This window comes from Dryobates pubescens, chromosome 13 (assembly GCF_014839835.1).
Source record: "Dryobates pubescens isolate bDryPub1 chromosome 13, bDryPub1.pri, whole genome shotgun sequence".
Classification (NCBI taxonomy): Eukaryota; Metazoa; Chordata; class Aves; order Piciformes; family Picidae; genus Dryobates; species Dryobates pubescens.
In genome coordinates, this window is record NC_071624.1 from 5727859 (window position 1) to 5755340 (window position 27482).

At 43.1% G+C, this 27482-nt stretch overlaps 2 protein-coding genes across 6 annotated transcripts; one reads left to right on the top strand and one right to left on the bottom strand.

Moving 5' to 3' along the window:
• Positions 1–1028: 1028 nt before the first annotated feature.
• On the top strand, positions 1029–10644 carry LOC128897677 (coagulation factor IX-like). Its single transcript, XM_054166606.1, has 8 exons — positions 1029–1262; positions 2584–2744; positions 3570–3594; positions 3729–3842; positions 4410–4544; positions 5213–5877; positions 7834–7951; positions 9054–10644. Exons 1-8 carry the CDS (start codon positions 1169–1171, stop codon positions 9629–9631), a joined length of 1890 nt encoding a protein of 629 aa, XP_054022581.1. The 5' UTR covers positions 1029–1168; the 3' UTR covers positions 9632–10644.
• A 372-nt stretch (positions 10645–11016) lies between these two features.
• Positions 11017–27482, bottom strand: IWS1 (interacts with SUPT6H, CTD assembly factor 1). Of its 5 annotated transcripts, XM_054166602.1 has the most exons (15): positions 27278–27482; positions 26525–26643; positions 20305–21058; positions 19583–19778; positions 19297–19354; positions 18842–18942; positions 18027–18177; positions 16748–16830; positions 16335–16464; positions 15161–15278; positions 14342–14453; positions 14096–14152; positions 13798–13909; positions 13073–13231; positions 11345–11449 (listed from the first exon to the last, which is right to left on the bottom strand). In XM_054166602.1, exons 1-14 carry the CDS (start codon positions 27309–27311, stop codon positions 13103–13105), a joined length of 2154 nt encoding a protein of 717 aa, XP_054022577.1. In that variant the 5' UTR covers positions 27312–27482; the 3' UTR covers positions 11345–11449; positions 13073–13102. The 5 variants fall into 5 exon arrangements, with proteins under 5 accessions (XP_054022574.1, XP_054022578.1, XP_054022579.1 ...); XM_054166599.1 differs by lacking the exon at positions 13073–13231 and having other exon boundaries at positions 11017–11449; XM_054166603.1 differs by lacking the exons at positions 13073–13231; positions 27278–27482 and adding an exon at positions 24764–24818 and having other exon boundaries at positions 11017–11449; positions 26525–26638.

The window sequence follows — 27482 nt, forward strand, 5'->3', positions numbered from 1 at the left end:
TTACAGGGCAGTATTTGTCCTCTTGCAGGTGACTGCTGTGGATCCTCCTGCACACTCTCAGCTCTGAGTATTTCAACAGATGTTTACAGAGCAGCTCATGTGTTTTCCAGAGCAGCTGGTCTTGCCTACTGCATGATGGAATGTCAGAAATCTTCCCTTAAAAACTCCCCATTTTCCTGAAGAAATGTGTTGCAGAGAAGTGCCTTTTATTGTTGGAGGAGGTTTTTAAGGACTGACTTTCTTCTAAATGAACATGTAGCTGTGTGTGGGAACACACACTTTTGGTCTGATTTTGCATCTCAAACGTGGCTCAAAGAATCCAGAAGATTATCTCTCCTCTGTCAATATTTGTGGCTGGTTAATGATCAACCTCTTAACCTCATGGCTGTTCCTGGTGTACATCCAAATCTCTCTCCTGTCTTCCCCTAACAGAACAAACCAAAAAACAACAAAAAAAAAAAAAAGGAAAAAGAAAAGGTGAGTATAATTGCATGGCTCTGGGAGTATCATTGCATGGTTCTGGGAATGCATTCTGGATCCTGTGCTTTGGGAAGAATTAGCTGTGTGCTGTTGATTCCTGGAATGTTATTTAGCCTGGGAAGGTGATATGAAGAAATGCAAACTTCTGTCTTGTAAGTTTTGCTGCCAGATCTGTGGTGGGTGGTTTCCTCACTGGGCTTGGTGCCTACAGTCTCATTTGACAAGACCATCAATAATGATACATCAGATGCTGTTGTTAGAAGGTGCTGGGTGGAGTGTGCAGTTCAGCCCTCAACTGGGACCCTGCACTGCTTAGAGAGGCCTGTCACTGGAACTGGCTTCTGCTCAGTCTGGGCCTGATCCAAACCTCCTGGGTTCGCTGTTGCTCTTTTATTACTTCTGTGGGCTTTGAACCAGCCCCTGTGCCACATCCTGGCCTGGGCCAGTCTCTGTGTGCTGCCTTGTGAATTGTTTGGATTCTTGTTGTAGTGTGTAGCCATCAGTGTGGCTTGGAGCAAGAATGGACATCAAATCAAAATTAACTGGGTACCATTTGTCTCTTCTCTTTTCCCCTTACTTCTTCATCTTTTTTGCAGGCTAATTCACCCATGTTGCCTTTGTAACAATATCCCAATTTCATTCCTCTTTTCCCTCTGCAGGAAGTCAGCAGGAAGTTAGAGTGTTCTGAATGCTCACTAAAATGGAGAGCAGTTCCTCACTTGTGGTGCTTCTCCTGCTGCTGCTGTGCTCCATCAACAGCAGCTGTCTGTTTTCATATTCAGGTAGGTACTTCTGAATTACATTTGTAACTCAGTTGTCATTAAGTGTAAAGATTGCCACAAGAAGTGAAGCTGTGTTCCTGTTCTGAACACTAGGATCTGTGGGCTGAAACGTAAAAGAAGAAATGATTGCTCACATTTCCAAGCGAAATCAGCCTCTCTTCACTTCCTACTCAGACCACTATCCTGTTGAAAATATTCTCCTCCTGACACTTCACCCTGAATTATTTTTGCATTAAAAAGTTTTCCAATTTGGGAAACTTAACTTAGGTACTTCCAGCATGTGTTCTCAGGCCTCATGTTGATTTTACTACAACTACACAAGGTTTGGAAGTGGCTTCAGAGAGCTTGAGAAGAGGTTCTCACCAATTATGACTGTCCTTGCAGAGAAGCAAAAGTAAAAGTAGAAGCAATAGGTGCAAACCAGGGGACTTTACAACAGGTATATCCCCTCTGTGGGATACCTGCTCTCAACAGCTAGAGCCTTTAAAGATGACCCCAGAACTCAAGGGATAGTGAAGAGCACCGCCTCTCTGGACAGCCTGTGCCAGTGCTCCACCACCCTCAAACTAAAGAAGTTTCTTCTCATGTTTAGATGGAACTTCCTATTTCAAGTTTGTTCCCATTACCTCTTGTTCTGTCACTGGACACCACTTTAAAGAGCTCAGCCCCATCCTCCTGACACCCACCCTTGAAGTGTTTGTAAGCATTGGGAAGATCCCATCAGTTTTCTCTTCTCTGGGATAGAAAGCCCCAAGTTGCTCAGCCTTCTTTCATAAAACAAATGGTCCAGTCTCCTAATCATCTTTACAGCCCTTTGCTGTATCCTCTCAAGCAGTTCAAAACTGGCATAGTGTATATTTTTCAATGAAGGAGCAGCCTCTGTCCTGTTACGGCCACAGTAGCTCCCTGGAAAGCACCAGGTTTCCATCACTGAACACCTAACAAAGCTAACATCAAATAACAAACCCAACCTCTCAGCTTTATTTAAGAGCCCTGAAAGGGTTCTTAAAGATTGGAACAGGCTCCCCAGGAAGGCTCTTGAATCCCCACCCCTGGAGGGGTTTAAAAAACGCAGAGATGAGGTGCTGAGGGAGGTGGTTTAGCACCAGACTTAGTACAATTAGATGTTGTTGGACTTGATGATCTTAAAAGCCTTTTCCAACCCTAACAATTCTGTGATTCTACCCTTCTATTTTCCTTTGGGTTGTTCAGGCAGATTCCCTTTCCTCCCCTTTTTACCCCACTGAAAGTATGCATGGCTGTGACTGATGATGCTGAGTTCTTGCTTCCCAGTATCAACTGTTCAATTTTGTTTTCCTAGTGTTGATGAGAAAAGATGAAGCACACAAGGTGCTGAAAGTCCACAAACGTGCCAACTATTTTCTAGAAGAGATTCGTCCAGGGAACTTGGAGAGAGAATGCAATGAGGAAGTGTGTTCATTTGAGGAGGCTAAAGAGATCTTCCATGCACAAGAGAAAACGGTGAGAAACATCATTTTTAGGAAAAACAGAGGGAAGTGAACAGTGAGCTGTGAGTCATCTTTCCCAAGCCACCTGGCATGGCTCTGACAGGTGTGTGCCTGTCGTTCTGCAGCTTGGTGGCCAGGATGGGTCACTCAGGGCACCTGTGAAATCTCAGGTTCTAAGCAAGTGCACAGTTTGCTGTGTAAACATTAAACACAGGTCCTTAAAAGTATCTAAAACCTATTCCTGTGAGAGCTGAAATCCAGCAATGTGACCTCTTCAGAGGCCACTTGTGTGATCAGACCCCTCCAAACACAGAGGAGGAGCACCTCATTGCCTGATAGCATCCACCTGGGAAGCAGAGCTGCAGGCATTCTGCAGTTTGAGCTGTAGTTTGAAACAGAGGTGTCTGATTCCCTCGTATCTAACCCGAGTTGCTTAGGTGATGTCTTCCTCAGCAGGCAGTGCAGTGCGGTAGTAGGTGTTCAGAGTGGTGCAGCTGGTGCTGAGGACCTTGCAGTGACGCATTCTGTGGAGAGCAGGGCATGTCACATGAAACTCCTAGGCTTGTGCTGCAGACCTTTCACTGGCTGGAACATTTATGGCTCTAAGCTTTCAGTTCAGTTTTTGTTCCAATACCACCTAGTTTTTGCATCTGTCTGGTTCCCAGTGCAGATGAAAATGACCTGTGTGCTGATGATCAGGAGATCTTACTGAAAATGGTCCTAATAAAAATGTTAATTTACATGCACCCTAAACCCCACATTTTTTCTAAACTGTACCTTCATCAACTGGCATGACCACTTACTGACTGTTCTCTTCCTGTATGGTTTCTCCTTGCAGATGGAGTTTTGGTTCAGTTACAAAGGTAGGTGAAGAGGAATTTTAGGAAAAAGTAAGGCCTACATTTTTGTCTCGTGGGTACAAAGAATGATGTGGCAGTCTGAAGCCAAGCTTCTCTTGATTCCCAAAATGACACTATGCCTCGTTTCTTCTGCTTAGGTTTAAATCCATGTAGTACCAATCCCTGTGTGAATGGTGGAGTCTGCAAAATTAGACACTATAATTACATTTGCATCTGCCCCCCAAGATTTGGAGGAGCCAACTGTGAAAAAGGTAAGTACAGCAGCAACCACACTGATCATTCATTGGGAAGGAATGGAATTTGCTCCTTGCATACTTGAGCTGAACCTTTGCAGGGACTTCTCACTGGGGTTGTCAGTGGTGACTTTACCTGTCTGCTACAGAACTGGTCTGTTGTTGAAGACTGATGTATTAGAATATATTAGAAGAGTGTTTCCTGGTACGGCATGTTGGGGTGTCACCAGCCCAGGAAGGCCATGGTGTGACAGCAGCCGTGGCTCCTTCTAACTGTGCTGTGCATAGCACCACCTCCTGTCATAGAGCAGCTGCACTTCTGGGCTCTTGCACATCTCTGCAAGCCCTGAGGATGGCACCTGACTATCTCCCATCTTCCCCAAGAAAGGACAGGGTATTACCCCTTTCTGTCACTTCAGAGTAAGAACAAGTCCAGTAGCTGCTGCCATAGACACCTGCACTGGAGCTCATTCACGGTGAGGCTCTGTTCTCTTTGCCATTTTATTGAGTAAATTAATCAAATCATCCACAGCTCAGTGTGACCCAGGGCAGCAGCCAAGTGAGCTCCTTTTGTTTCCATCCCAGAGAAGTCTGAGTGCTGGTACCAGAATGGGGGGTGCTGGCAGTACTGCAGGGACAGCAGCAGTGCCTTCCATGTGGTCTGCTCCTGCGCCCAGGACTACACCCTGCATGAGGACAGGAGGAGATGTGTGCAAGCAGGTAAAACATGGGCAGCCTGAGCCACTGCAGGTAAAGAGCACATCTGCAGGTGCCATCTTCTCCACTAGTTGCAGAAGAGCTATACATGCTATAGCTACTGCAGCTGGGATTTAGTATGGAAAAACATCTGCCTTACAATGTTGCCTTTGTTTACATCAAATATGAAGGTTCTTCTTGATCAGGTGTCTCTCCACTCCAGTACTCCTGAGTGTATGTACTGAGTAAAGGAGCAGCAGTACAGTCTGGGGTGGGCCTCTTCTAACAGCAGCACAGACTTAGAGCAGCTTAACTCAGTTATGAAGCTAAACCATGGTGCTAGGAGGGAAATGGACTTGAGAGGAGTCTTCAGAACGCTGTGTTAAGGCATCCTGTCACAAGTTTAGATTCTGTCCTGAAGAAAGCCCTCAGCAGACTGCATCAGTCTGTGGCTGATGACTGTGGTTCAGAAAGAGCACAGCCATTGCTGTGTTTCTTGATAATTAGCTTCACACACCCTGGTCAGATGAGGGTGGGTGTGGAGTTTGATATTAAGATGTCAGAGTGGTTCCTGAGCTCTTAGAGGAGGGCTGAATCCCGTTTTGGGACAGGGAAAGCGCTGCTTTTGTGATGATGACACAGCAGCACACACCCTGAACTCAAATCATTGTTGCTGCCTCTCCTCCCTCCAGCACCATTCCCATGTGGCTTGATTAAAGCCAGGCAAGCTCTGGAAGAAGGATGGCTGGGGCCAAAGCAGCTTCTGAGGGCACTGCCCCAGCCTGGGGATGATGTGACCAAGTGGAATGAGAGCACCATCAGGCATACAGAGCCACAACAAAGTGCTGTTGGGGAAAATGAGACCCTGAAGTATGCCTCTGGGCAGAGCATGCACATGGAGGGTCACGCTGAAGAGACTGAGGTGGCAGGAGGTGCTTCCAGCTGGAACAAGCCACTGGAGGATTCTGTGACCCAGCAACTGTTGAGGGATGATGCTGCTGAGACAGAGGCGCATGTCCCTGAGCACAGTGAGGGAGCAGAAGGGACCACTGTGTCTGGCCAGCCTGCTTGGTGGAGTGAGCCAACCCTGAGCCCTGCATGGCAGAACAAGACCACAGCACCTGCTCCCAGGCAGAGGGACAGGGTGGGAAATGCTGCTGAGCAAAACGGAGCAGAGGAGAGCACTGTGCAGAACACAACAGGGAGCAGTCAGGCTGCGGACAATCAGGGCAATGACTGGGGAAACATTTCAGACACACTGCAGCTTGTCCAGGTAGGCATCAGCGCTCCTCTAGAGAACAGCGACTCCAGGATAACAGGAGGAACGCTGTGTCATCGTGGACACTGCCCCTGGCAGGTAATGCTTTCCTTCCAGTCTGATCATGAATACCACATCTGAGTGCTTTCTTAGCATTTCAATCACTGCTTCCATCTGGAGCAGAGTTCATCAAGCCAGGTTTCTTTCAGGTCAAGAGCAATCCAACCACTTGTAATTCTCAGTCTTCTGCAGGTCTTCTCTGTGATCCATGTCTTAGTTGCTTTATCAGTCATTCTCCTTCCTAGCCAGATACATGTGCTTTTATGAGTTCAGCTTCTCTCTTCCTCTCTTAATGACACCAATCAGATCGTCTCCTGCTGTTATTCAGGTTCCTTGTAGCTCAGTGTTCTTGGTGAAGAGCTGTGCTTGACTCCTTTGGGAAGGGCTGATGAGATGTTTGATTATTTTTTCCCCCACAAAAATGTTATCTGTGACCAGGTGACATTCTCCATTAGAATGCTGAGCTTTTCATACTTGTCATGGTTAGGAAGCTAAAACTCAGAGGGCTCAAGTGTGACGTGTGGCAAGTAGGGGAACCTCCCTTGAGTATTCATTTCACTATCTTAACTTTTACTTAATCTTCTCTCTGTGTGTCTCCTGATTTGTTAATTGTCACTCCTGTGTATTGTCTCTGTTTCATCAGTGCACTGTTACTGCTTACAGGCTTGTTCACAGGAAGTTAACAGGCAGATCTAAAAACCCCTCAGGTTACCATCACACACAAAAATATTTCCCATGCCACACAGCAGGAGGTATTGGTACAGGTGAAAAATCATAGGCTAAACCTGTGTGGACCATGGTGGAGTTTTGCTTGCTGAAATGCCACTGCTAGGACACTCTCTGGGTCTCTGCTGTCTTGCACGCTTTTTGATAAGTGTAACCTGATTTGGGGTTGCAAGAAGAGATGGCAGTTTTGAGTGCTACTTTAAATTCATTCATTAAACTGGGTACAAGCCTGATAGGACAAGAGGAAATAGCTCCCAGTTGTGCCATGGGAGGGTTAGGTTGGATAGCAGAAGACATTTCTGAAAGGGTTCTCAAACACTGAAGCAGGCTGCCTAGGGAGGTGGTTGAATCCTCATCCCTGGAGGTGGTGCTGAGGGATGTGGTTTAGCCCCAGACTCGGTGGAGTTAGATAATGGTTGGACTCCATGATCTTAGAGGTCTTTTCCAACCCAAACAATTCTATGACCCTGTCCAAGTGTTACCATCAAAGACATTGTAAAGCTGTATTACATCAGACAATTCATAACCGAATCTTGTGCTTTTATCTTTAAAGGGTTTTGCAAGCCCTTCCCATTCTAGCTCTCAGTAACTTTTCTGAGCTACTTTTCAATGTTTTGTTCTAGAATGAAAGCTTCAGTAGTGCATGGAAGCATCAGAATGGGTTACATAAAACAAGGCATTGCTCCAGGAACTGGGACGAAGCCTAGACTGTGTCACACCTTTTTCCACTACTTGATTACTAACATCACTGAAGCTGCAGACACCAAAATTTAAGCTTTTCTGTTCTGGATATCATTACAAATTTTATTATTGATAAAAGTGAAAAAGAAAGTTTCTGAATCTCCACCCCCACTTGCACTTTCTTTGGATAAACAACGGGGATGAGGAAAAGCTCTCTTCTGCTCCCTCTTCACACAGACAAACACTGTTCTCCTTTTTAACCTGAGCACGAGTGAAATACCTGTTGTGTTACTCCTCCCTCAGCCCCCAAAAATTCGAAGCCACATGAAAAATCACAGCCCTCTGTTTCCTGCAGCTCTGTTTGGTTTTCCCAAGTTAGTTCATCAGCATGTTGTGCTCCACCGTCACAGATGTGCTATCATTTATTACTGCTTTACCATCACCAGCTTCGCAGGGTGCGCTGTAGTCATTATTGCCAGAAGTCTTTATTTTCAAGATACAGAGCCTGTAACCAACCAGAGAGACCCCCAAGAGCTGTCACACCTACCTCTCACAGCCCTGTAGACAACTTCTGTCTCCTTTTCACAGGTTTTGATCCGGAATAGCAAAGATGTTGGGTTCTGCGGAGGGAGTTTAATCAGCAGTCGCTGGGTGGTGACTGCTGCGCACTGCCTGGATCTGGTCAGACCACACCACGTCACTGTAGGTGAGTACAGCTTGTGCCGAGGACAAACACGGTGTAACCTCTTAGCCTGTGCTCATCACTGCATGTGAACACAGCAAGCTATGGGTGAGAAGCAGATGGACACATCCAGCGTGACTCAGATGTACAGAATGGATCATTTTCTTGGCCATGGTTAAGTGCCAGGGGAGGTTTAGGTTGGAGATCAGCAGCAACTTCTTTCCTGAAAGGCTTTTCAGCCCGTGGAAAAGGCTGCACAGGGAGGTGGTTGAATCGCCATCCCTGGAGATGCTTAAAGTAAGATGCAGCAGGACATGATTTAGCACCAGACATGGTAGCTAGATAATGGTTGGACTTGATCTTTTCCAACTGAAACAATTCTATGATTCTAAGTGCCAAGAGACTCCAGTTGGTCCCTTTTTGAGAAACTGGGAGTGTAAGGCCTGGGAGTGAAAGCAGAGATTTCTCTTTTTCTGTCACCCATTGTGGCAAAGTCACGGTGCACAGATACTGAGCACATCCCAGAGTACACCTCAGAAGGAAGGATTCCTGCAGATGATCTGGTCTTGAGTCAGTTTTGGTTTTAATCACCCATTAGTTTTCTGTGGTGGTGCCTGTTTCTCACTGCCTGCAACTGCCCAAGAGCAGCAAGCCCCTCTCCAGTTACAGTAGCAGGATTTGAACCCCTTGCAGCAGGAAACTGCAATAAACACACTCCTGTATTTGAAACCTCTGGAAGAGGCAGGCAAGAGAAGCAAAGTACAGCACTGTGTAACTGACAGAAACAAAATCTTCAGCCTTTCCCTGGCTTATGTCATGCTCTTGAGGGGTAAACCACAAAGTCCTATGGAAGCTTAGATTAACTGTGCAAAACACAGTGATTCCTAAAAAGCACTGACAGCCTTTCTGGTTAAACCTGCACCCCAGAAGCCTTAAGCGTCCAGTTGAGGGCAGAATGGCAATACTGATTTGCAGTATCATAGCTGCAGCATAGTTCTTTTTACAGCATCATCTGTGCCTTCTTGGGACAAAAGGTCTAAGTGTAAATTCACTGTCCTCCATGCTCTCCCATGGCAACACGCCATGGGCTGTTTAGAATAGTCTTAACATCTTGTCCTGACTACAGGAGACTTTGACAAATATCAAAGAGAATTCAAAGAACAGAAGATCGATGTGGAACGGAGCTGGACACATCCACACTACAACTCCAATGACTACAACAGCGACATTGCCTTGCTGTACTTGAGCAGTAATGTGGTTTTTAACGAGTATGCGATCCCCGTCTGCCTGCCGAGCCCTAACCTGGCCACCCTGCTCTCCGAGGAAGGCAGAATAGGGACGGTGAGCGGCTGGGGTGCCACTCACGAGAGGGGCTCGACTCTGCGCTTCCTCATGAAAGTGCGGCTGCCCATCGTGAGCCTGGAGACCTGCCAGCGGTCCACGGAGCGCCTGGTCACCGACAACATGTTCTGTGCAGGCTACAACACCGAGGTGGCAGATGCCTGCAAAGGGGACAGCGGGGGCCCTTTCACAGTGTCTTACCACAACACATGGTTTCTCTTGGGGATTGTCAGCTGGGGCGAGGGCTGTGCCGAAAAAGGGAAGTACGGTGTGTACACCAGAGTGGCCAACTACATCCCCTGGATTAAAGAGACTGTGGAAAGTGTAGCAGATTCAGAAAACTTCACCATTAACTTTTCTTGATACCATATTTACCAACAGGGACAACCCTCTTGTTACAGTGCCCATTAGTCTGAGGCACAACATGGTTCCTGCCCTTAACAGTGCAGAAAAGCAAGACTATCTTCAAAGAGCTATGAACCTGTTTACCATAAATGGTTAAATTGTTCATTCAAGTATGACTGAGAACAAGGCTTGTGTGTAATAAAGTAGTATTCTGCAAATAACAAAAGGAGACAACTGCAACTTTTGTTAATGTAAATTCCTTCCAGCAAGGGCTGGGTTGTCAATAGAAAGCTTTCTCTTTCTCAAGCCTATGTGCCTATCACAGAACCAGGCAAGTAAGTGTGAGGGTGGTTGAGGGGGTGTGAGTAAACAGTTGATGAAGACCAGTAATTCAGATCTAAGATACTTGGGAATACACATCATCACACCTACAGCAAGAAATTTATCATTGTAAACCAGAAAGACTGATCACATGCAGCAAGAGGCTGATTTAATTATGTATGGGGGCAAGGTGCTTGATGCCAGAAATACAGGTGAAACAAAATAGCTCCCATCTGATTATCCCCTGCTGGCCTTGGAGAGTTGTTTTTGTCTGCTGCTTTATGCTGCGGTTAATGGGTGGTCTTTGTGACCCATGCCAAAAGCTTTGATTTAGTGACTTCTCTCACACTTCACAATGAAGTTGTATTTCCACCCCCCCAAAGATTTTCAATAAAAAGAAAAAAACTCCCATCCTAACCTATAGAGCTTCAGGGCTGAACAGAACCTGGGTCTGGAGGTCTGAAGTGTTCTATACTGTTCACTTACTTGTCGCAATATGGCAGCAAGGAACTCCAGGTCTTTCAGTAAATTCATTAAAAATGGGAAAACCCCCAAACCATTAAAGCTCTCAGCATGCTCTGAACACTCTCCTGAGGTCAGAGACAGCAACATATTTGAGCCACCTGAATCCCAAAACAAAAGGAAATTAAATTCCACAGCTTTCATCTCACCAAAGCCAAGCCTCAGCAGGATCAAAGCCTGTAGCAAAAGCTCTGCACGGGCCAAGAGTCTTCTTGAGCAGTCTCACTAATCTCAACTTCAAAACTGGGCTTACTATAAAAATCATCACAGCAGTGACCACTGAAGGCTCTACAGGTTGCATGAAGGGTCAGGAGTAGTGAAACAAGCATTCTAGCTGGAAGTCAGTGCAACTTTTAGGGGTCAGTCTCCTGGTCTTCTCTTGACCTTCACATTGTACTTTCATGAAAAACAAAATCCTCTGAGTGGAAGATGGTCACTTTCTAGTCAAAATCAATTCTAGTAGATCTTCAAAGACAGAACAGTTCAAAAGTAATAATTAGCAGCTTTTCAACATGCCAGATGCTCCACACATACCTTCTCTGGAACAGACAGCCCCCCCAAAAAAAAAACAGAAGATGTTTTATTGTCTAAAGAGTTGCAATACAACAAGTATGTGATCTGTACAAAGGACACAATAAAGCAAGTTTAAATACAATCAAGAGAAAGAAGTCGCCATATTCACAGTCCTCAGACACATCTTATGCCAGATCCTGAACCAACAATTTAAAGATTCACTAAAAAAAACCCAAAACAAACAAACAAAAAAAACCCCCAAGCAAGTTGTTAAAAAATTTAAAGGTCTCCAAAGAGTCTATGGGTGCATTGTCTTACAGCAGAGATCATGGGGCATTCTGTGAAGGGTCACAAAGGCATCTTATTGCCCTCAATGCTGATTTTCACTGCATGGGCCGATCTGCTTTTTTTCCTGATATCTGTGAATTTCCGCATCTGTTTGTCCAGCCGACTCACCCCTTTCTTAGAGGTCCCCTGGAACTTAAAAAATAAAACTAGTTACCACTGAAAAAAAAGAGAAAAGCAGAAGCCCCAGAGGTTCAAGAAGAGAGATGCATGCAACAGGGGGCTGATGAAGCCACTAGTTCCAACTGGTTGTGTGCACACACGCCCATGGCCTCTCCCACACAGAGGGTAAAATGGCTCCCCCAACAGATGAAGTACATAGATGGCAGTCACTGTGCTCATGAACACCACACAGTGAAGCATTCCCATCACTGGGATTAACAACTGTATGACAGCCTGGAATAGTTGTGTGTCTGTACTGGCTGGAGTCCAGTGTCAGACATAGCCTGCACTGTGATGCCACACAGGTTTCCTGGAGGGGCAAGGTCTTCAGACACAAATGCACAGTAACCGAGATGCAGTGAGCTAACCTATCAATTCCAGTTTATTTTAAAGGTCACTGATTACAAAGCAAGAGATCATTGGGGGAAAGGGAGTGTAGGGGGAAGCTAAAGAAATGCCTAAGCCGACCATACAAGAAATTAGAAGTTAATGCATTTCATCTTTGTACCTTAACTGCAAATGAAAACCAAGGTGACACAGCAGTTACTTTTCACAGATTAAATACAGTGATTCTGTAAAGAAACACCACCACAGGCAACAGCCAGGCCCTTCCAGTCCACAGCCATTACTTCCTAGAACACAATTTCCACTAACTAGACAACAGAAACAATAAATGGTGGAAAATTCACACCTTTGAAGTCTGGGAGAACAGAGATATTCAGAACATGCTGCTTCGTATCTGACAAAGAACCATCGATCAGAAATTGAACCTCTTGTTCTCATCACTGAGGAAGGTGCTCCCTCACACACTGATTTTAAATAGATTTTATTCAAAAAACTATTCACTATGGTTGAAATTCTATCTGGAATTTCACAGTGATTGTTAAAAAAATAGTTTTGGCTTTTTTTTAACAAGTAAATATCAAGGGCAAACTCCACAGCTACCTGCCATTTGTTCGCCTCTTGATGTCACTCTTGGTTTGCGGCAGCCCTGCCCACAGAACCCAAACACAGACTAGAGACTGCCGTAACAGTTCCTGCACTGATGAATGGCATGGATTGATCTCCCTCCACCCCACATTCACAGCGCTTCCCTTGCTCTGCAGAGGTCTCATGCTCTGCCTCCTGTCACTACCCCTCAAGTATCACATCACTCACTTCCTTCAGAGAGCAGGTGTGACAAATTCCTTACTTTGAACCAGTAAGACATCAGCTGCAGGTGTCGGTGTACAGTGACACAAGGCCCTATACTAAGGGCTAAGTATTTCTGTGTAGCAGTTCAGGTAAAGCTGGAGAATCTAACAGTCACAGCAGCATTCCAAACCAGAGGTGGTGCAAAGCTCTTGTTGAGTACAGGTGTTTTCATTTAGCACCTGCCATTTGGGTACCCTGAAGCTGTTGAGGCAGCTATCCTGGCAGACATTATGTTCCACAGCCTACTTTTTTCCTGTACAACTTCCCTTTTAGGTGCCAGTACAGACATGAGGGAATAGGAGGAGAGTTTTCCAACTTTAGGGTACACACACTCCTTTCCTGTATGTGCAAACTGCCAACAGCTGAAGCACATGCACTGTCCACACCTCCCTTGAGGGATACCTCTCAAACTTGGGGAAGGCAGTGTTTTGGCTACAGGGGCATCCTGTTGCCTTCAATGCTGAACTTGATGGCCCGATGCACTTTGCTGAGTCGTTTCTGTTCAGCAAACCGTCTCTTGTGTTTTTCCAAGCGACTAATACCTCTCTTAATAGTCCCGGGCTAGAAACAACAGCTCAGTTAATGCACAGAAGCAAAGATAACAGCAGAAAGCACAATCATTATTACTTCTTCCATTTGCCTGTGTTCTACCATGTACTCTGCTTCTAAATTACACTGTACACGGTAGATGAATGAGCCAAATAAAGCAAGGCAAAGGCCTCTAATGGAACTGTTAACATACAGCAAAGCCTCAGTTTTCCCAAACCGGACTATTATCAGAACATAGTACAAAAACTGGGAAAGGTATAAAGATATCAGAAACACTTTATTGAACTGCAGCTTTAGTTCAAAATGCTCTAAAATAAGAGGCCTGTAATCAGATTCTTACCCTAGAGAGAAACTAGAACAGTTAACATGAAAATCTCTTTTTTGTAAGAGAAGCAACAACACCTGAGTGAAAATGTTTGATGAGCTTAAAACAGCCCAGTGAATAGCAGACCTTACTGTCTGCTCACATTAGAAGAGACACTTCAAAGAACTACTCTGTGTACAGTAATGACAGCAGTAAGGTGACAGATTCCCAGGCTCAAACAGAGACTAAGCTATCCCCACACAGCAGTGCTTACCCTGGAGGATTCCATCTCCACATTCCACTTGGGCCTGACCACATAGTCCTTGTTGGAGGGCATTGGCACCCTTGCACGGGCACAGAACCCAGGGTCTCCAGGTCTAAGAGCCCTGCAGGGGAAAAAATAAGTGACTGCTAGAACCAGATCTTACACAGTAAGAAGTATGAGCAATCTATTGTGTTCCGCCTCTGAAACACACTGCATAACTGCTGCTTCTGAAACCTCAAACCAAACTGCAGAGTCAGTACCATTAAAATACTTTTTCCTCACAGTAAGTAAGTAAAATCCAACCTACTTTTCCTCTCCAGTTAACACTTTCTCCAGGTCCCTGCGAGGAGTCTGACCACCAGAGCTGCAAGAGAAGTAAAATTTTATAGGCATCTATACACAGAGTAGTTTTAAAAGACAGTCAAGTATGGCAAAAGAAGAGAGATGTTCTAACTTCACATCCTTTTCTTTCTCTCAACATGTACATACTACTTTTTTCTTCAATGTGATGCTCAGAAAGCAAGGAGTGCGTGTTTCTGCGTGCTGCTCCTACCTGCTCAATCTCCTTCGCTGAGGCATCTGTTCCAAGTCTCTCTGCTCCCTTTCTTCTCTTGTCATGCCTTTATAGTTTGAGGTAAGGCCAAAGATGGGTCGAGACCATTCATCTATTAAGAATAAACAAAAAATGTGCTTAATGAACAACAGGCCACTAAAGTTGATTTCCAAATCCATCTGGTGACCAAATACAGCTTTCAAAAGTTTATGGCGAGCATCTATGCTTCCTTTCAACTGAACAAATTACTTTTGAGCTCTTAATATTTGGGGAAAATCCAGCCTTGTGGACAGCAAGAGCTTTCATCCATGAAGTATCTCAGTGTTGTTTGCTGTTCTGGAATCTCTCTCAGGGCTTAAAATACTTCAGTGTCAGGAACTCCTACCCAACACAGCAAGTACTATTTTAGAAATATATAAAATAGTTCCTAAGTAATAAAACAGGATTATAGTCAATTTGCAGCCATTCAGGGTAGAATCCACTACACAAACTCCAGCTATTTAAGAAGTCATTCAAAGATTTCTCTGAAGTAATAAATGGTCTTCTGTCAGCACCTCTTCCTGCCTTTTCGGCATATACACAATGTCTAGACAAGTAACCAGCAGAGAATCAGAGCAAAATAAATCCCATCCTCTGTTCAGAACAGGAATGAAAGGAACAGGAAAAGGTGGATGTAGCACTAATGCAACAGTGTTTGTTACAGCTCTATAACAAAGCCATGGAAAAGATCTGTCAGATTCCTGCATTGCAGAATTAATTTTGCTACAGATGAGTGCCATAAACACCTCAGTGATGCAAGGCACAGGGAAGTATACGTACTGATCAGCTTCCCTGCCATATCCTTGTTAGGTCTTGACTCTTTGGGGTGTTTGTAGAGGTACATCACAGCTCGTCCAATGCCACTGTGCTTCAGGGTCTCTTGGCTCACACTGGGCAACTGCAGGGTAAAGGAAATAAGAAAATAGCAAGAAATGATGTCTGGACATCAATGGTACCACTGAACTCTGCAGAAAGACCAAAACTCATATTCACAATAAACTTGGAAAAAAACAACATTTTTAAATTGTCCTACTACAAATAGGTTAAAGCATCAAACACCAAAACCTAGAAATTTGCTTTAGCATTGTTACACAAAATCAAGTTTCCATAACTATTTACTCCAAACATTCTTTAGCTGAGTTTCTGCCTTTAGAGCATTAATATAATAAAGAAAAATTTCCAGGGAAAAAGCATTCATGTAGCTTAGCTACACATGCTTCAAGTCTGCATGAAGTATGATGATCCTTCCAGTGCAGTGCACTCTTTCAGAGGCTGGAAATGAGGGGATCAAGAGAGACAAACAGAGAGACAGCAACTGACCCTGAACTAAACTTTACACACAACCCTGGAATGGGCAGGAAGGGTCAAAGAATCTAAAACCAGGCAGAACTCTTGCAAATTCTTAGGAGGAAGAAATACTTCTAAAGTTTTGCTCAACTAAAGCCAGCTAGTGGTGCTGCAAGAAAGAATTTTCTACCTCACTAGCAGACTGTGCCATGCTTCCTTTGTGAAGGCAGCAGAGACAAACTGAAGTGACTAATGGTGATGTAGGACCCACTGGGCTCTAGGGAAGAAAAGTGTCTAAGCAGCTGAGTTATGCAGTATCTAGAAATGCCACAGCACTCCCTGAGACAGGGTCATGTCTGTAGTTCACCTGAGACTCTCAGAACTGTCTGCTGGCAGAGCTGTTTCCTTTGTTGCTTGTGAACACAGGCAAAATTTCCAGAACAATTAAGTGCCTGAAGTTGCCTAGCCAAACTTTGTTCAGCATGCCTACAACATAAGACTCATTAAAATAATGCAACTTTTGAGCAAATACATATTTTGCAGTTTGCTGCTTCATGTATTCCACTGCACAGTCTACTGGTAGCAGCTGCAACATTTCCATAAAGCATATGGTGATAAAACCATGGAGAAGTCATGAATCACATATGGTTAAGAGTCAGTTTCAAACCTCTTGTAGGATCTTCAGAAGCTCCTCTCGTATCTTTAGTGCTGGCAGACTTCGGTCTGGGAGAGGAGAAAGCCACTCTTTGATGGCAGACATAACACCACTATCAATGAAAGTTTCTTTGAGATCCTGCCTAGAAAATTTAAAGAGAAGCCACAAAGTCACAGAATACATCAAAATCTTTAGTTGTGATGTTCCTTTGGCACAATAGTGCATTTGAGGTTTTTTCATGTTAAATGAACTGGGAAAATTACATAAAGTGTCTGGCTTTTAAGGCCACCTAGCTCCAGCATTTACTTGGAATGAAAAAAAAAGTTTCACTGCATACTCAGTACAACTATAATGTCACTCCATGAAACCTACCAAATTCCCAATATTCCCCAGGATGATAATTAACTGGGAGAATGACAACTCACTTTTTAAGATGCATAACTACAGTTGGTAGCAAAGTTAATTTCTTTAGTGCTGGTTTCTTTTGTGTATTCAGTTGTCGATCCTCCTGTAAGGAGTTGAAGAATCAGTGCAAGTTAATCAGAGGAAGAAACCAGCAACTTTCATTCTTCACAACATTTACAAGAAAAAGGTGATTCTGTTAAACAAGTGCAACTTTGCCAGGATTACAGTAACTTTGTACCCCACTCCATTTTCCTGCAGCCCCAAAAAACATTTTCCTTAAAATATCACATTACTCACAAAATAAATACCACATTAGGAGACTCCCACCAAAATGACTTCATTTTCTGCCTCATTAGCCCTATGAGGAGAGATTGAGGGAGCTGGGGTTGCTTAGTCTGGAGAAGAGGAGACTCAGGGGTGACCTTATTGCTCTCTACAACTACCTGAGGGGGGGTTGCAGTGAGGCGGAGGTTGGTCTCTTCTCCCAGGCAACCAGTACCAGAACAAGAGGACACAGTCTCAGGCTGCATCAGGGGAGGTTTAGGCTGGAGGTTAGGAGGAAGTTTTACACAGAGAGAGTGATTGCCCATTGGAATGGGCTGTCTGAGGAGGTGGTGGGGTCGCCGTCGCTGGGGGTGTTCAGGGCGAGGCTTGACAGGATGCTTGGTTGTATGGTTTAGTTGATTGGGTAGTGTTGGATGATGGGTTGGACACGATCTCGAAGGTCTCTTCCAACCTGGTTAATTCTATTCTATTCTATGATTCGGGTTGATTGCAATAAACCACAGTCCTCCACTCTATGCACAGATAGCCTAGAAACTTTGCAAGTAAAATCTCATCAAGACAAGAGAAAAATAGCAAGCCGAAACAATTGGAAGCGAGAAGCATGTGTACTCACTTCAGCTAAGAATGTAACTGGATAACCTAGAGGCTTAGGACAAAGCACTGGTGCAAGTATCATGAAATTAAACCCCATTCCCTTTCTTAGTGTTTGAGACACTAATTCATGTAGTTTACAGAACATGCAAATGTCTCTTTTCAGCTGATTAAAGTTTAGAAGTTAACTAATTTCAATCTTTTAAATGAGTAACTACTTTCTCCAAACTTTAACAGAAGAAATGTCTTCACTCAGAAGAGCAAAAATAACATTTAAATAGTTGATCACGTATTGGAAGCTTTCTGCACTGTACAGATTACTCCTCCTGAGTCCCAGACAGATTTCTGTATTTTCCTGATCACAAGATTTTCCCATAGAAAAGAACTGGATTTTAAGGTGTCTTTGGAGCCTAGAAAACTCACCTCAGCAGCTTCATTCATCTTCACAATCATAGCACTGACCACATCATCTGCATCACTAATAAAAGTTCCACCATCTCGATTTCGTCTGCGCTTGCCACTCATACTCTTCTTTCGTTGCAGCATCATGTCAAAATCTGACATGAAGTCCATACTGAAACGCAACAAGAGTTGCAGATGGTCACAAGAGGGTTGATCTTTCAGTCTTTGTAGGAAACAATTTCGTTTCTGTATCATAACCTTTCAAAAAGGGGAAACTAGCAAAGGGGCTTCAAAGGCTCTGAGATGCCCTCAGAAGTCTGCAAGACCTTGCTGAAACACTTAATGACATGCACCCATGTAATAGCCAGGGTTCAAAACATGCTAAAGTGTCACTGAAGCTGACAAAGATTTAGCTTCCCTGTACCTGCAATGCACTGCTCTGCTGCTGCTACTGCAGCAGACAGAAAGGAAACAGGAGACCTGCTGATGTCAAGTTTTGCCATACCTTATGCCTTACACAAACACACCTGTGACGCCGATGCTGAACTGCTAACAGTAGCGATGGGTGCTCTTCATTAGATACTAAATTAATTCATGTGGAATATGCAATACTGTTCCCTGAAGCAGCAGCACAGGTAATCTGCTGCAAACTGCTAAGTGACTAAACTGTACAAGCTGAGAGAAGACCTCCTGGTGTAGCTTATGAGAACACACTTTCTGTAGAAACGTAGTCCCAGGCCTTTCTGAACAAAGTAGTTTAGCCAGTTTTTGGAAAAGCTCTTTCACCAAAATCTTGCATTTCTATTAACAAAGGAGTATGTAACACAGTGACTTACTGCTTTCCTCGTTTGATGTTGTCATCAGAGTCAGATTCATCTGCTGTCTCCTTCATGTCTGCATCCCCTTTCTCTTCCTCTAAATCTTCCTGGTTAAAACCCTGATGGGTAATGACAACACAAATCAGTGTATGGATTATGGTAGAGTATCTATCTGCTCAGGCACCTGACACTGATACTCAAAAAGCTTCAGGTAAGCCTGCAGATCATCTAAAAGAAAGAGGAACAAAGGCTCCCTAAGTCCACCCATGACTTCATACATGTAACTCTCCCAACAGAAGAGCTGTAAATGCTATTTAACCCAAAGACTACTTCAATGACTCCAGCAGATACAAAGTGTCCCTCCTGGTACAACATATCCTTGAACATGAATTCAAACTCAAGTCATTCTCAAGTACTTCTCCATGAAGATTAGATCTAGCAAGTGAACAAGAGACATGCACAGTAACACTTACCGTAAATTCCTCTTCCTCCTCGTCACCAGATTCTCCAAATATATCTGCAATCAGGTTTCTGTGAAGGGAACAGTAACATTTACCTATACGGACTGCAATAGTGTTAGTGCCTTTTCTCCAAAAATCCTACTGTGTGGACATCCACCTTTCATTCTTCCTTCCTCTTCATACCACCAATGAAGGTGGACAACCATTCTCTGCTTGGATTCATCCACTCTCCATCCACAATCAATCAGTCTCACTATCTGCAGCCCCGGAAAGAATACACGTTCCCAGAAGCACTTACTCTTGTTCATTTCCAGATTCACTGTCACTGCCAAACAGATCTTTCTCCTCTTTTTTCTTCCCAGCATTCTCTTTTCTGTCTTCTTCCTCTTCCTCACTGTCTGACACAATGTTTTTCTTCCTGTTCCCAGATTTCTCTGAAGGAGCATCACTATCCGATTCTTCAACATCAGAAAGGATTCGTACTTTTTTTGCAGCTGCCAACAGAAAGGAGCATTACTACATGTCCCAGTAACCAAGGTGACAGTTCTCTCAAGTTCGATTTGGACAAGAGGAAAGCTGACTAGCCTTTCAACACAAAAAACCCCTAACACTGCCATTTCTTAAACAACCCATGCACTCTAAATTCTAGTTTATTCCATCAGCAACTGAAGTTCACATTTACCCAGGAAAGCTTGTCATTTCAAAACAGACTCATCCCTGGCATATAAAGAAGAGGGAAAACAGGCTACAGAAATAACAACAAAGTAGAGAAATGGCTGACAGGAATAATCAGCACAACAACAGGTGCCAGTATAAAGTGAGATCACTGCAGTCTTCTGCTTTTACTTCTGTTAGACTCAAAAATATTAGGTGTTTGCACAGAAATGCAGCTACAATAGTTTCTACAAATGCAGCTGTGTTCAAAATGATTTCTCAGATGCTTTTTTCACATGAAAACAATGGTTTAACTCTAACACTACTACTTACTGCATCACTTATTTTCACACTATAGTTTCTTACGTGTTTTCTCATTGTCATCCTCACTGTCAGAAAGGATAGCTGTTTTCCTCTTTACTGTCTTCTCCTCCTCTTTCTCTTCTTCATCACTGTCCGATATTTTCCTTCTCTTAGGAGCTTCCTCTTCACTGTCAGAGCCCTGAAATCCTTCCCTTACATGGTCATTATCTGAATGATGAGAATCATTCTGCACCTCCTCCTTCTTGTCCTCCCCATCACTATCCTCAGACTCTATTTCTTGCTTGTGTCTGGAAACCTCCTCGCTCTCTGAGTCACTGGCTGGCTGCTTGTGGAGTTCCTCGCTCTCAGAGTCACTGGCTGGCTGCTTGTGAAGCAATTCACTTTCCGAGTCACTGGCTGGCTGCTTGTGGAGCAATTCACTTTCTGAGTCACTGGCTGGCTGCTTGTGGAGCAATTCACTTTCCGAGTCACTGGCTGGCTGCTTGTGTGATTCCTCGTTTTCAAAATCACTACTGTGATCCCTGGGAGGTTCTCCATTTTCAGAGTCACTTGCTCGATGATTTAAAGCATCTTCATTTTCAGAGTCACTTAAATGCCGATTTGGACGGTCCTCAGTATCAGAATCACTGTCTTTCCCTCCGTGAGCTGCTTCATTGTCCGAATCACTCGCATTGCGATTTGGAGGCTCCTCGTTATCCGAGTCACTCTCTTTTTGCCTTGGGATATCTTCGTTTTCAGAGTCTGTCTCATGAGCCTCTCCCATTTGCCCATCATCTTCTCCATCACTGTGTTCATTCTAAAAAAGAGAAACTATCTCAGACAACTCAGCAAAAACAACCTTAAAAGGTAAACCAAAAAGTGCTTTGAATTTTTCCTTGTCCTTCCTCTAATTCAATTAACCAAATCACTAAACCCAGAAATATTTTCTATACAAAAATAATTATTAGGCAACTTGCATCAAAGGCCTAATAAATACTTCAAGATCAAGAAAAATACTAAGAGATCATTGGAAGTCTGTCCACCCTGCAGCTCAGTCACATTTTGAAAATGGTAACAGAACTCCAAAACCTCTCAAATAAACACAGCTAAGAAGGGTTCCTTGAGGATAAATGCTAAGTGCTTTCATTTTAACAAATGAGGCCTTCAAGGTAGCTTAGTCCAAATTTCCAGTAATAAGGCAAGAAACAGTATCTCTCTCTAGTCATTTTCTTAGAGATCTCTAACAGGTTTTTTTGGTATGAAATACATTTTCCTGAAAACACACATCCATCACTTTAAGTGAAGCTTGAGAGAGCTTGTGCCCTTTCCTTCCTTGTCAAGAAAACATACTTAAGAACACATTAAGACCAAAAGCCAGGAAAAAAGTTTTAGTCAAACCTTTCAAGATATTATTGTTAACAAGTTCTGTGTTTCAATGTGTGTTAGAAGGTAAGAACAGATTCAAGGCTTCTCTCCCTTAAGCTCATCACTCCCATGCCTATCCAGACACCCGACAAACTATGCACAAATACATCTTAAAACTTCAGAACTGCAACACAATCCGTTCTCTTTTTCTACACGGAAAAAAAATACTGAGACACGCTTTAAATTTGGGGGAAAACTTTTCACAAGCCACCTGTCAACATTGTTACTGAAAAGACCTTATTCTATCTTTCCTACATCTAATTTCTATCTTGACCAAAAAAAAAAAAAAATCTTAATTGCATTTGACTGAGAAAAAAAAAAATCTTCTTGAACACTCATGCCATTAGCATTGTGACAGTCACTGTCACAATAACATTCCATTTCCAACTGAAAAGAGCAATACCGAAAAGGGAATTTTTTTCTACATGTTTAAGTTCCCTCATCCACCTGGCTTTCCTCAGACAAAAGTATTTTTTTCTCAGCTACAGACTCCTTCCATCAGTGCATTTGCAAACTGCATATTTAGTGTCCTAGGGAATACTTTAAAACCTCTATGTCCTAGAGCTTCCAAGTATTTTTTTTTGTCAGCAATTTAATTTCCTCACACATTGAGAGTCACACAAAACAATGCAGGTCTATCCTACACCTAAACCAAACTATTCTATTATTAAAACACATGATTAAGAAAGAATTTTTAAAAACCCAACTAATTTTAATTGTTTTTAGGAACAACTCCCTCCAGAATTATACCAAGTAGTAAATAACACTGCATGGTAAGATTTTTGGACCTTACGTTTTTATTCCCTTGGCTAGCAGAATCATTTACAGAAACTTACTGCACAAAGAGGAAAAGTCAGGATGACACAATTTTAAAACATGCACTTCAAATACAACATCACTGCTTCCAACGCAAGCTACAAAACTGCTGCTCTGACAACGAGTGAGCAGTTTTCTCTCTGCTGCTTGTCCCTGTCTCTACACCACTACTTCTCTCCTTACAGAGAGAAAATATGTTTCTGTAAAAGCCTGAATTTGGAAGTTTAAGTAACTAAATATGAAGATTAAGAAGTTACAGATTTGAAGATGCATGGCTAAGGAAGATCATACTCACACTCAACTGCTCTCAGCTTGTTATGGGATCTTATTGACTTATTTGAGTGCCCTCTCCTGCCCAGTAGCTCCCACATGAACTAACAGCATATGCATGTGATGTATTTTCTCTGACTGCATTACATCAGATTAAAGAAAACTGCAGCTGCAAACAGAACAGGAAAGAGATTTTACAGCAGTGTTACAAGCAAGGTCATTGAGAAGTACTGAAATGCAGATATATACACTGAAATAGTTGCTTTTACTAACAGAAATTATTTAATCCTTATTTTCCTACCACATAATTTTTGGTCTGTCTTTTCTTGATTTCATATGGCTAATGCTGACTAGATTGTCAGCATCAATAAGGCATTTTGCCAAACAAAACCAAGGAAAACAATACAAATAATTCTGCCAGTCTAAAAAGTCTTTGATCAGTACATAAACAAAATTTAAAAACCCAATTGGAATCCATAATGATTCTTAAATATTTCCAAAGTCAAAAGTATGACTGAAGGTTACACATCCATCTATTTGGAATATTGAACTAAATAATGAGGAACTTCTTATGCACAACACTGGGTCAGAAATCATTACAATTACACAGCATTACTGGTGAAGCACTTGACAATGCATTGAGTCTCCAATCTGTTCTAGAAACTGACAATTGCTCTTGAGAACAAAGATGTTTGGGGAAGGAGAGCAGACATGCCTCCTCATTAGCTCACACTGCCACTATACAAAGCAGAGCTTTGCACTATAGACTCCCAGTGATCACAGCAGCTGAATTCTCCTGTGATATAATCACCTACAGAAGAACCATTTGGACAACATAAATGCCCCTGCACAGATTGAGCACCGTACACTCTAGTCTGAGTCCAAAAAGTATGAGAACCAACCTAAAAAGCACCCTGTTACATCAGTCAAGTCAGCAAGCCCTGCAGAGAGACAACACATGCTACCTCAGATTCAGCACATGAACATAACTGAGCATCTGCTAAAGCAGAGCTGAGAGGCTTGCTTGGAGTCTACACAGAACAGACAGGCACAGTCCACACCCATCAGTGCAAAGGTTTTCTGAATATAATTATTGAATCTGTAAAAAGCGTTGGAATACACTTGACAGAAAGTGTGTGCAACTTCCCAGCAAGCTGACAGAATTCTATAAGATAGGGTCCCTCCTCCACTACCTGGTTTTGTTTTGTGTTTTTTTACTAGTTCGTCTCTAAAAAGATATTGTCAAAGAAACCAAGCACATCATTGTGGAGTTTTCTATTTTTCCTTTTCCAAATAATTAAAAGATCACACATCCTCAAAAATCAAGTAGGTCTCAGGTAATTGCTACTGCATTTTTCTCTAATTCCTTTGCTTTCTTTTCTTCCTCCTCTTTATCTATAAACATTTTAATTGAGATGTCCTTTATTTATTCAACTGAAAGAATTCTGTAACATGATGCTTTAGTACAGTATAAAATAACGAATACATCAAAATCAAATTTACAGTGTTATCATTTTACATAAAAATTTCAGACAGCAAGTAGCTTAATTGGATCAACATGCAGCCACTTTGAAGAGGTACTACTTTAATAATTTAGGAAGTTCAACAAAATTGACCCATCCATTACCACCTCCTGAATGACATTTGTTAAACTGAGGTATACACAACCATCACCGGCAGATCAGCAAGCATCTCTTTTTTCAGAAATGTAAGGTATCTGAAGTATTTGTATATGTTCATTAACAGTCAAACCATAACTTAATTTATGAAGACAGCAGCGACTTAGTGAAAGTGTAAGAATCTGAGTCATTGAAGATTTCCAAATGAGCCTGACTTGTACAAACACTGTAAACATGATTTCATATTCATTACTGTACTAAAACTATGTGTTATCTAATTCTATTTGTCGAAAGCAAAACTGGTAAGGACATCAAGAAGAACATTTATAGATAAAGTGGGATTGGGGGAAGGAAAGCCAGAAAAGAATTGTGGAAAAGAAAAACCCACATACCTGAGACCTACATAAGTAATTCCTCAGGATTCCCTTTTTCTTTAAAGTTAAGAACCTGAAAAAAAAGTTTGAAAGTTTAAAACTTCAGTTCTTTGCATCCAAGCTCCAAATTAGAGACGAAATAGTAAGAAAACAGACTTAACTGATTAGGTTGTGTCAAAGGTTTTATTACCTTTGAGTATCATTCCTCCCACATATTCCTACAGATGAAGGAAATGATGAGAGGATATTTAGGGTATCTAATGTGATAGATCACCGAATGCTACTCCTTTCAGAGACAGCTACTCCACATCACTGCTTTTTGACTTGCACTTTGAATCTGGTGTAGAGAAAACTAAGAATGTAAGACTTGGTAGTTATCACTTGAACCAAATCAAATAAAGCACTAAGGCTCTCCCCCTTGTGTTTTGTTTTGGGGTTTTTGTTTGTGGGTTTTGGGTGGGGGTTTTTTGGTGATGAAGGTAAGGGTTTTTTAATGGACTGAAGTATTTTATCTGGAGAGGAATATTCAACAGCCATCACAGAACAATAACAGGCACAATTAGCAATGATAGCTCCTAGTACTTTGTGGTTATTTACATCTGAAAAAGACAACATGAAGATGTAGTAATAGTCAACTGCTTGTTCTCTAGGCCAGATAGCAAATTACTTTGCCAAAGTATATAAAATTATAATTCCACAGGAGTACAGAAGAGTAAGAAAAAGTGAACAAGTTTTCATACAAGGTTAAATATTACTGTAGAAGCAACACAACTCTCCATGCACTCATTCTAGTTTTTTAAAATTAAAACAGAAGTACTAAATCCCTTTGACACAGTTATTTTTCCCATGCTGAAACCCCGATTGTGACAATAAAGAGATGCTGCCTTGCACCAAAGCAGAGTCTTCAATGGTGAATATCAACACCTTTTAAGAAAAGGAATTCCAAATCTGTTTACACTCAAATTCAGATACGCAGGAAGAACTTTCATTCTGTACAAATACAAAACCTTCATCTACTTTCTAACCCCAAGGAAAGTATGAATTCAATAGAGGTGGAGGAAAATGAAAAGGAATGCAATATATACCACAGCAGTCAAGGCTTTTGACACATCAGCCAGCTACATCACATCATGCATCTTAAGCAATTTTAAAAACGTATAACCACTGAAAACTCAGAGTCAATGCTGATCTTCACCATCCTTTTCATGGTGTAGGCTTCTCATAGCAAAAGCCACTCCAGAGGGAGAACAGATCCCATTTAGAAACTTTAACCTGCTCCTGCTCCACATGGAGACCTGCTTCTTTGTGACCAGGTGAAAGGCAGAGCACAAATAGACTTCAGCACTCACAAGTAAGAAGAAAGGTGGAAGATGATGGACATTTATTCTTTGGCAAGGGAATCTATGCTTCCACAGCACGTGGTTTTACATTACTGTGCAAAATTTCATGTAAAATTCCTCAGAATCCATTTGCTTAGAATTCCAAACCCAAAAAGGTTTTCCTCTTTTGAGTATAAGAATACTAAACTTCTTCTAGTAAAAACCAGTGAATGCTATTAGAACAATTAAGAAGAAAAACTGTAAAAGGCCCTATCCTATGTATTGGTCAAGAAATTATCTGACACATTTCTTTCTGGAAGTGTTGACAGGTGAAGCACTTGAAAGAAATCTGAAAACACACATAATCTCAGTTAAAAGAAAAAGCCTCTTTAAACAAACATGAAAAAAAAAATCAATTTTCGGAACAGTAATCTTAATCTAGATAAAGTTCCAATAGTACCTCTGAATGGTGCCCTACTACACTTCCATTCTCAGATCCAGAATGCTGCTCATTTCCTTCATCTTCAACATCAGATCCTGAATCTCGTTCATCTTGCACTGGAGTAGCTCCGCCATCATCTACCCCAAAATTAAGAAAAGGAAAGTAAAACTCAGTATTTAAAGCGGATGAGCAGGGAGGCAGGCAGCGCTGCAATCAGATGCTAATGATACGCTAATACAGACAAACGGAAAGTATCTACTGGGTGGTTTTGGCACAGACCCACCACAGATACACCACAAGAGATCACAAAACCATCAGTAACACGCATGGAAGCAGGGACGGATACACTAAAACACAGAACTCATAATAAGGCGTCTACTACCTTGTACTCACGCCGAGGGGCCCGGCCCAGCCCCACCGACACCACCCCAGCTCCCTATAAAGCGATCGGCGGATAACCCCGGAGACAGAAGAGACCCAAACCAGCCCCGTCGACACCACCCCTGACCCGTGCGGAGCCGGCTGCTGACAACCCCCAGGGCAGAGGAGAGGCCCAGCCCGGCCCCGCGCAGCCTTCCTGGAGCGGCTGCCGAGCCGGGGTCTCGGGCGCGACTTCGCCGCTGCTTACGCGACCGGAGGGCCCTGGGAGCCGGAAACGGCCATCGGGCACAGCGATGCAGGGCGATCCCCGCCATGCATAACACCCTGTCACAGAGGGCCCAGCGCCCCAGACGTCTCTGCCTCTCACAGGGGAAGCCACAGTGCCGCTACCTGACTGCTCCCCGCCGTAGTACTCGTTCTCCATGGCAGCCCGCCGAACCCCGCCCTCCTTGCCGAGAGCGGCCGGCGGGGCAAAGCCCCCCACACGGCGCTCGTCGCTAGGGCCCGCCGAGTCCTCCAGCCGCCGCCTCTCAGCTCCCGCCTCTCAGCTCCCGGCTCGCACAGGGCCCAAGATGGCGCCTTTCCTCCCAACGGC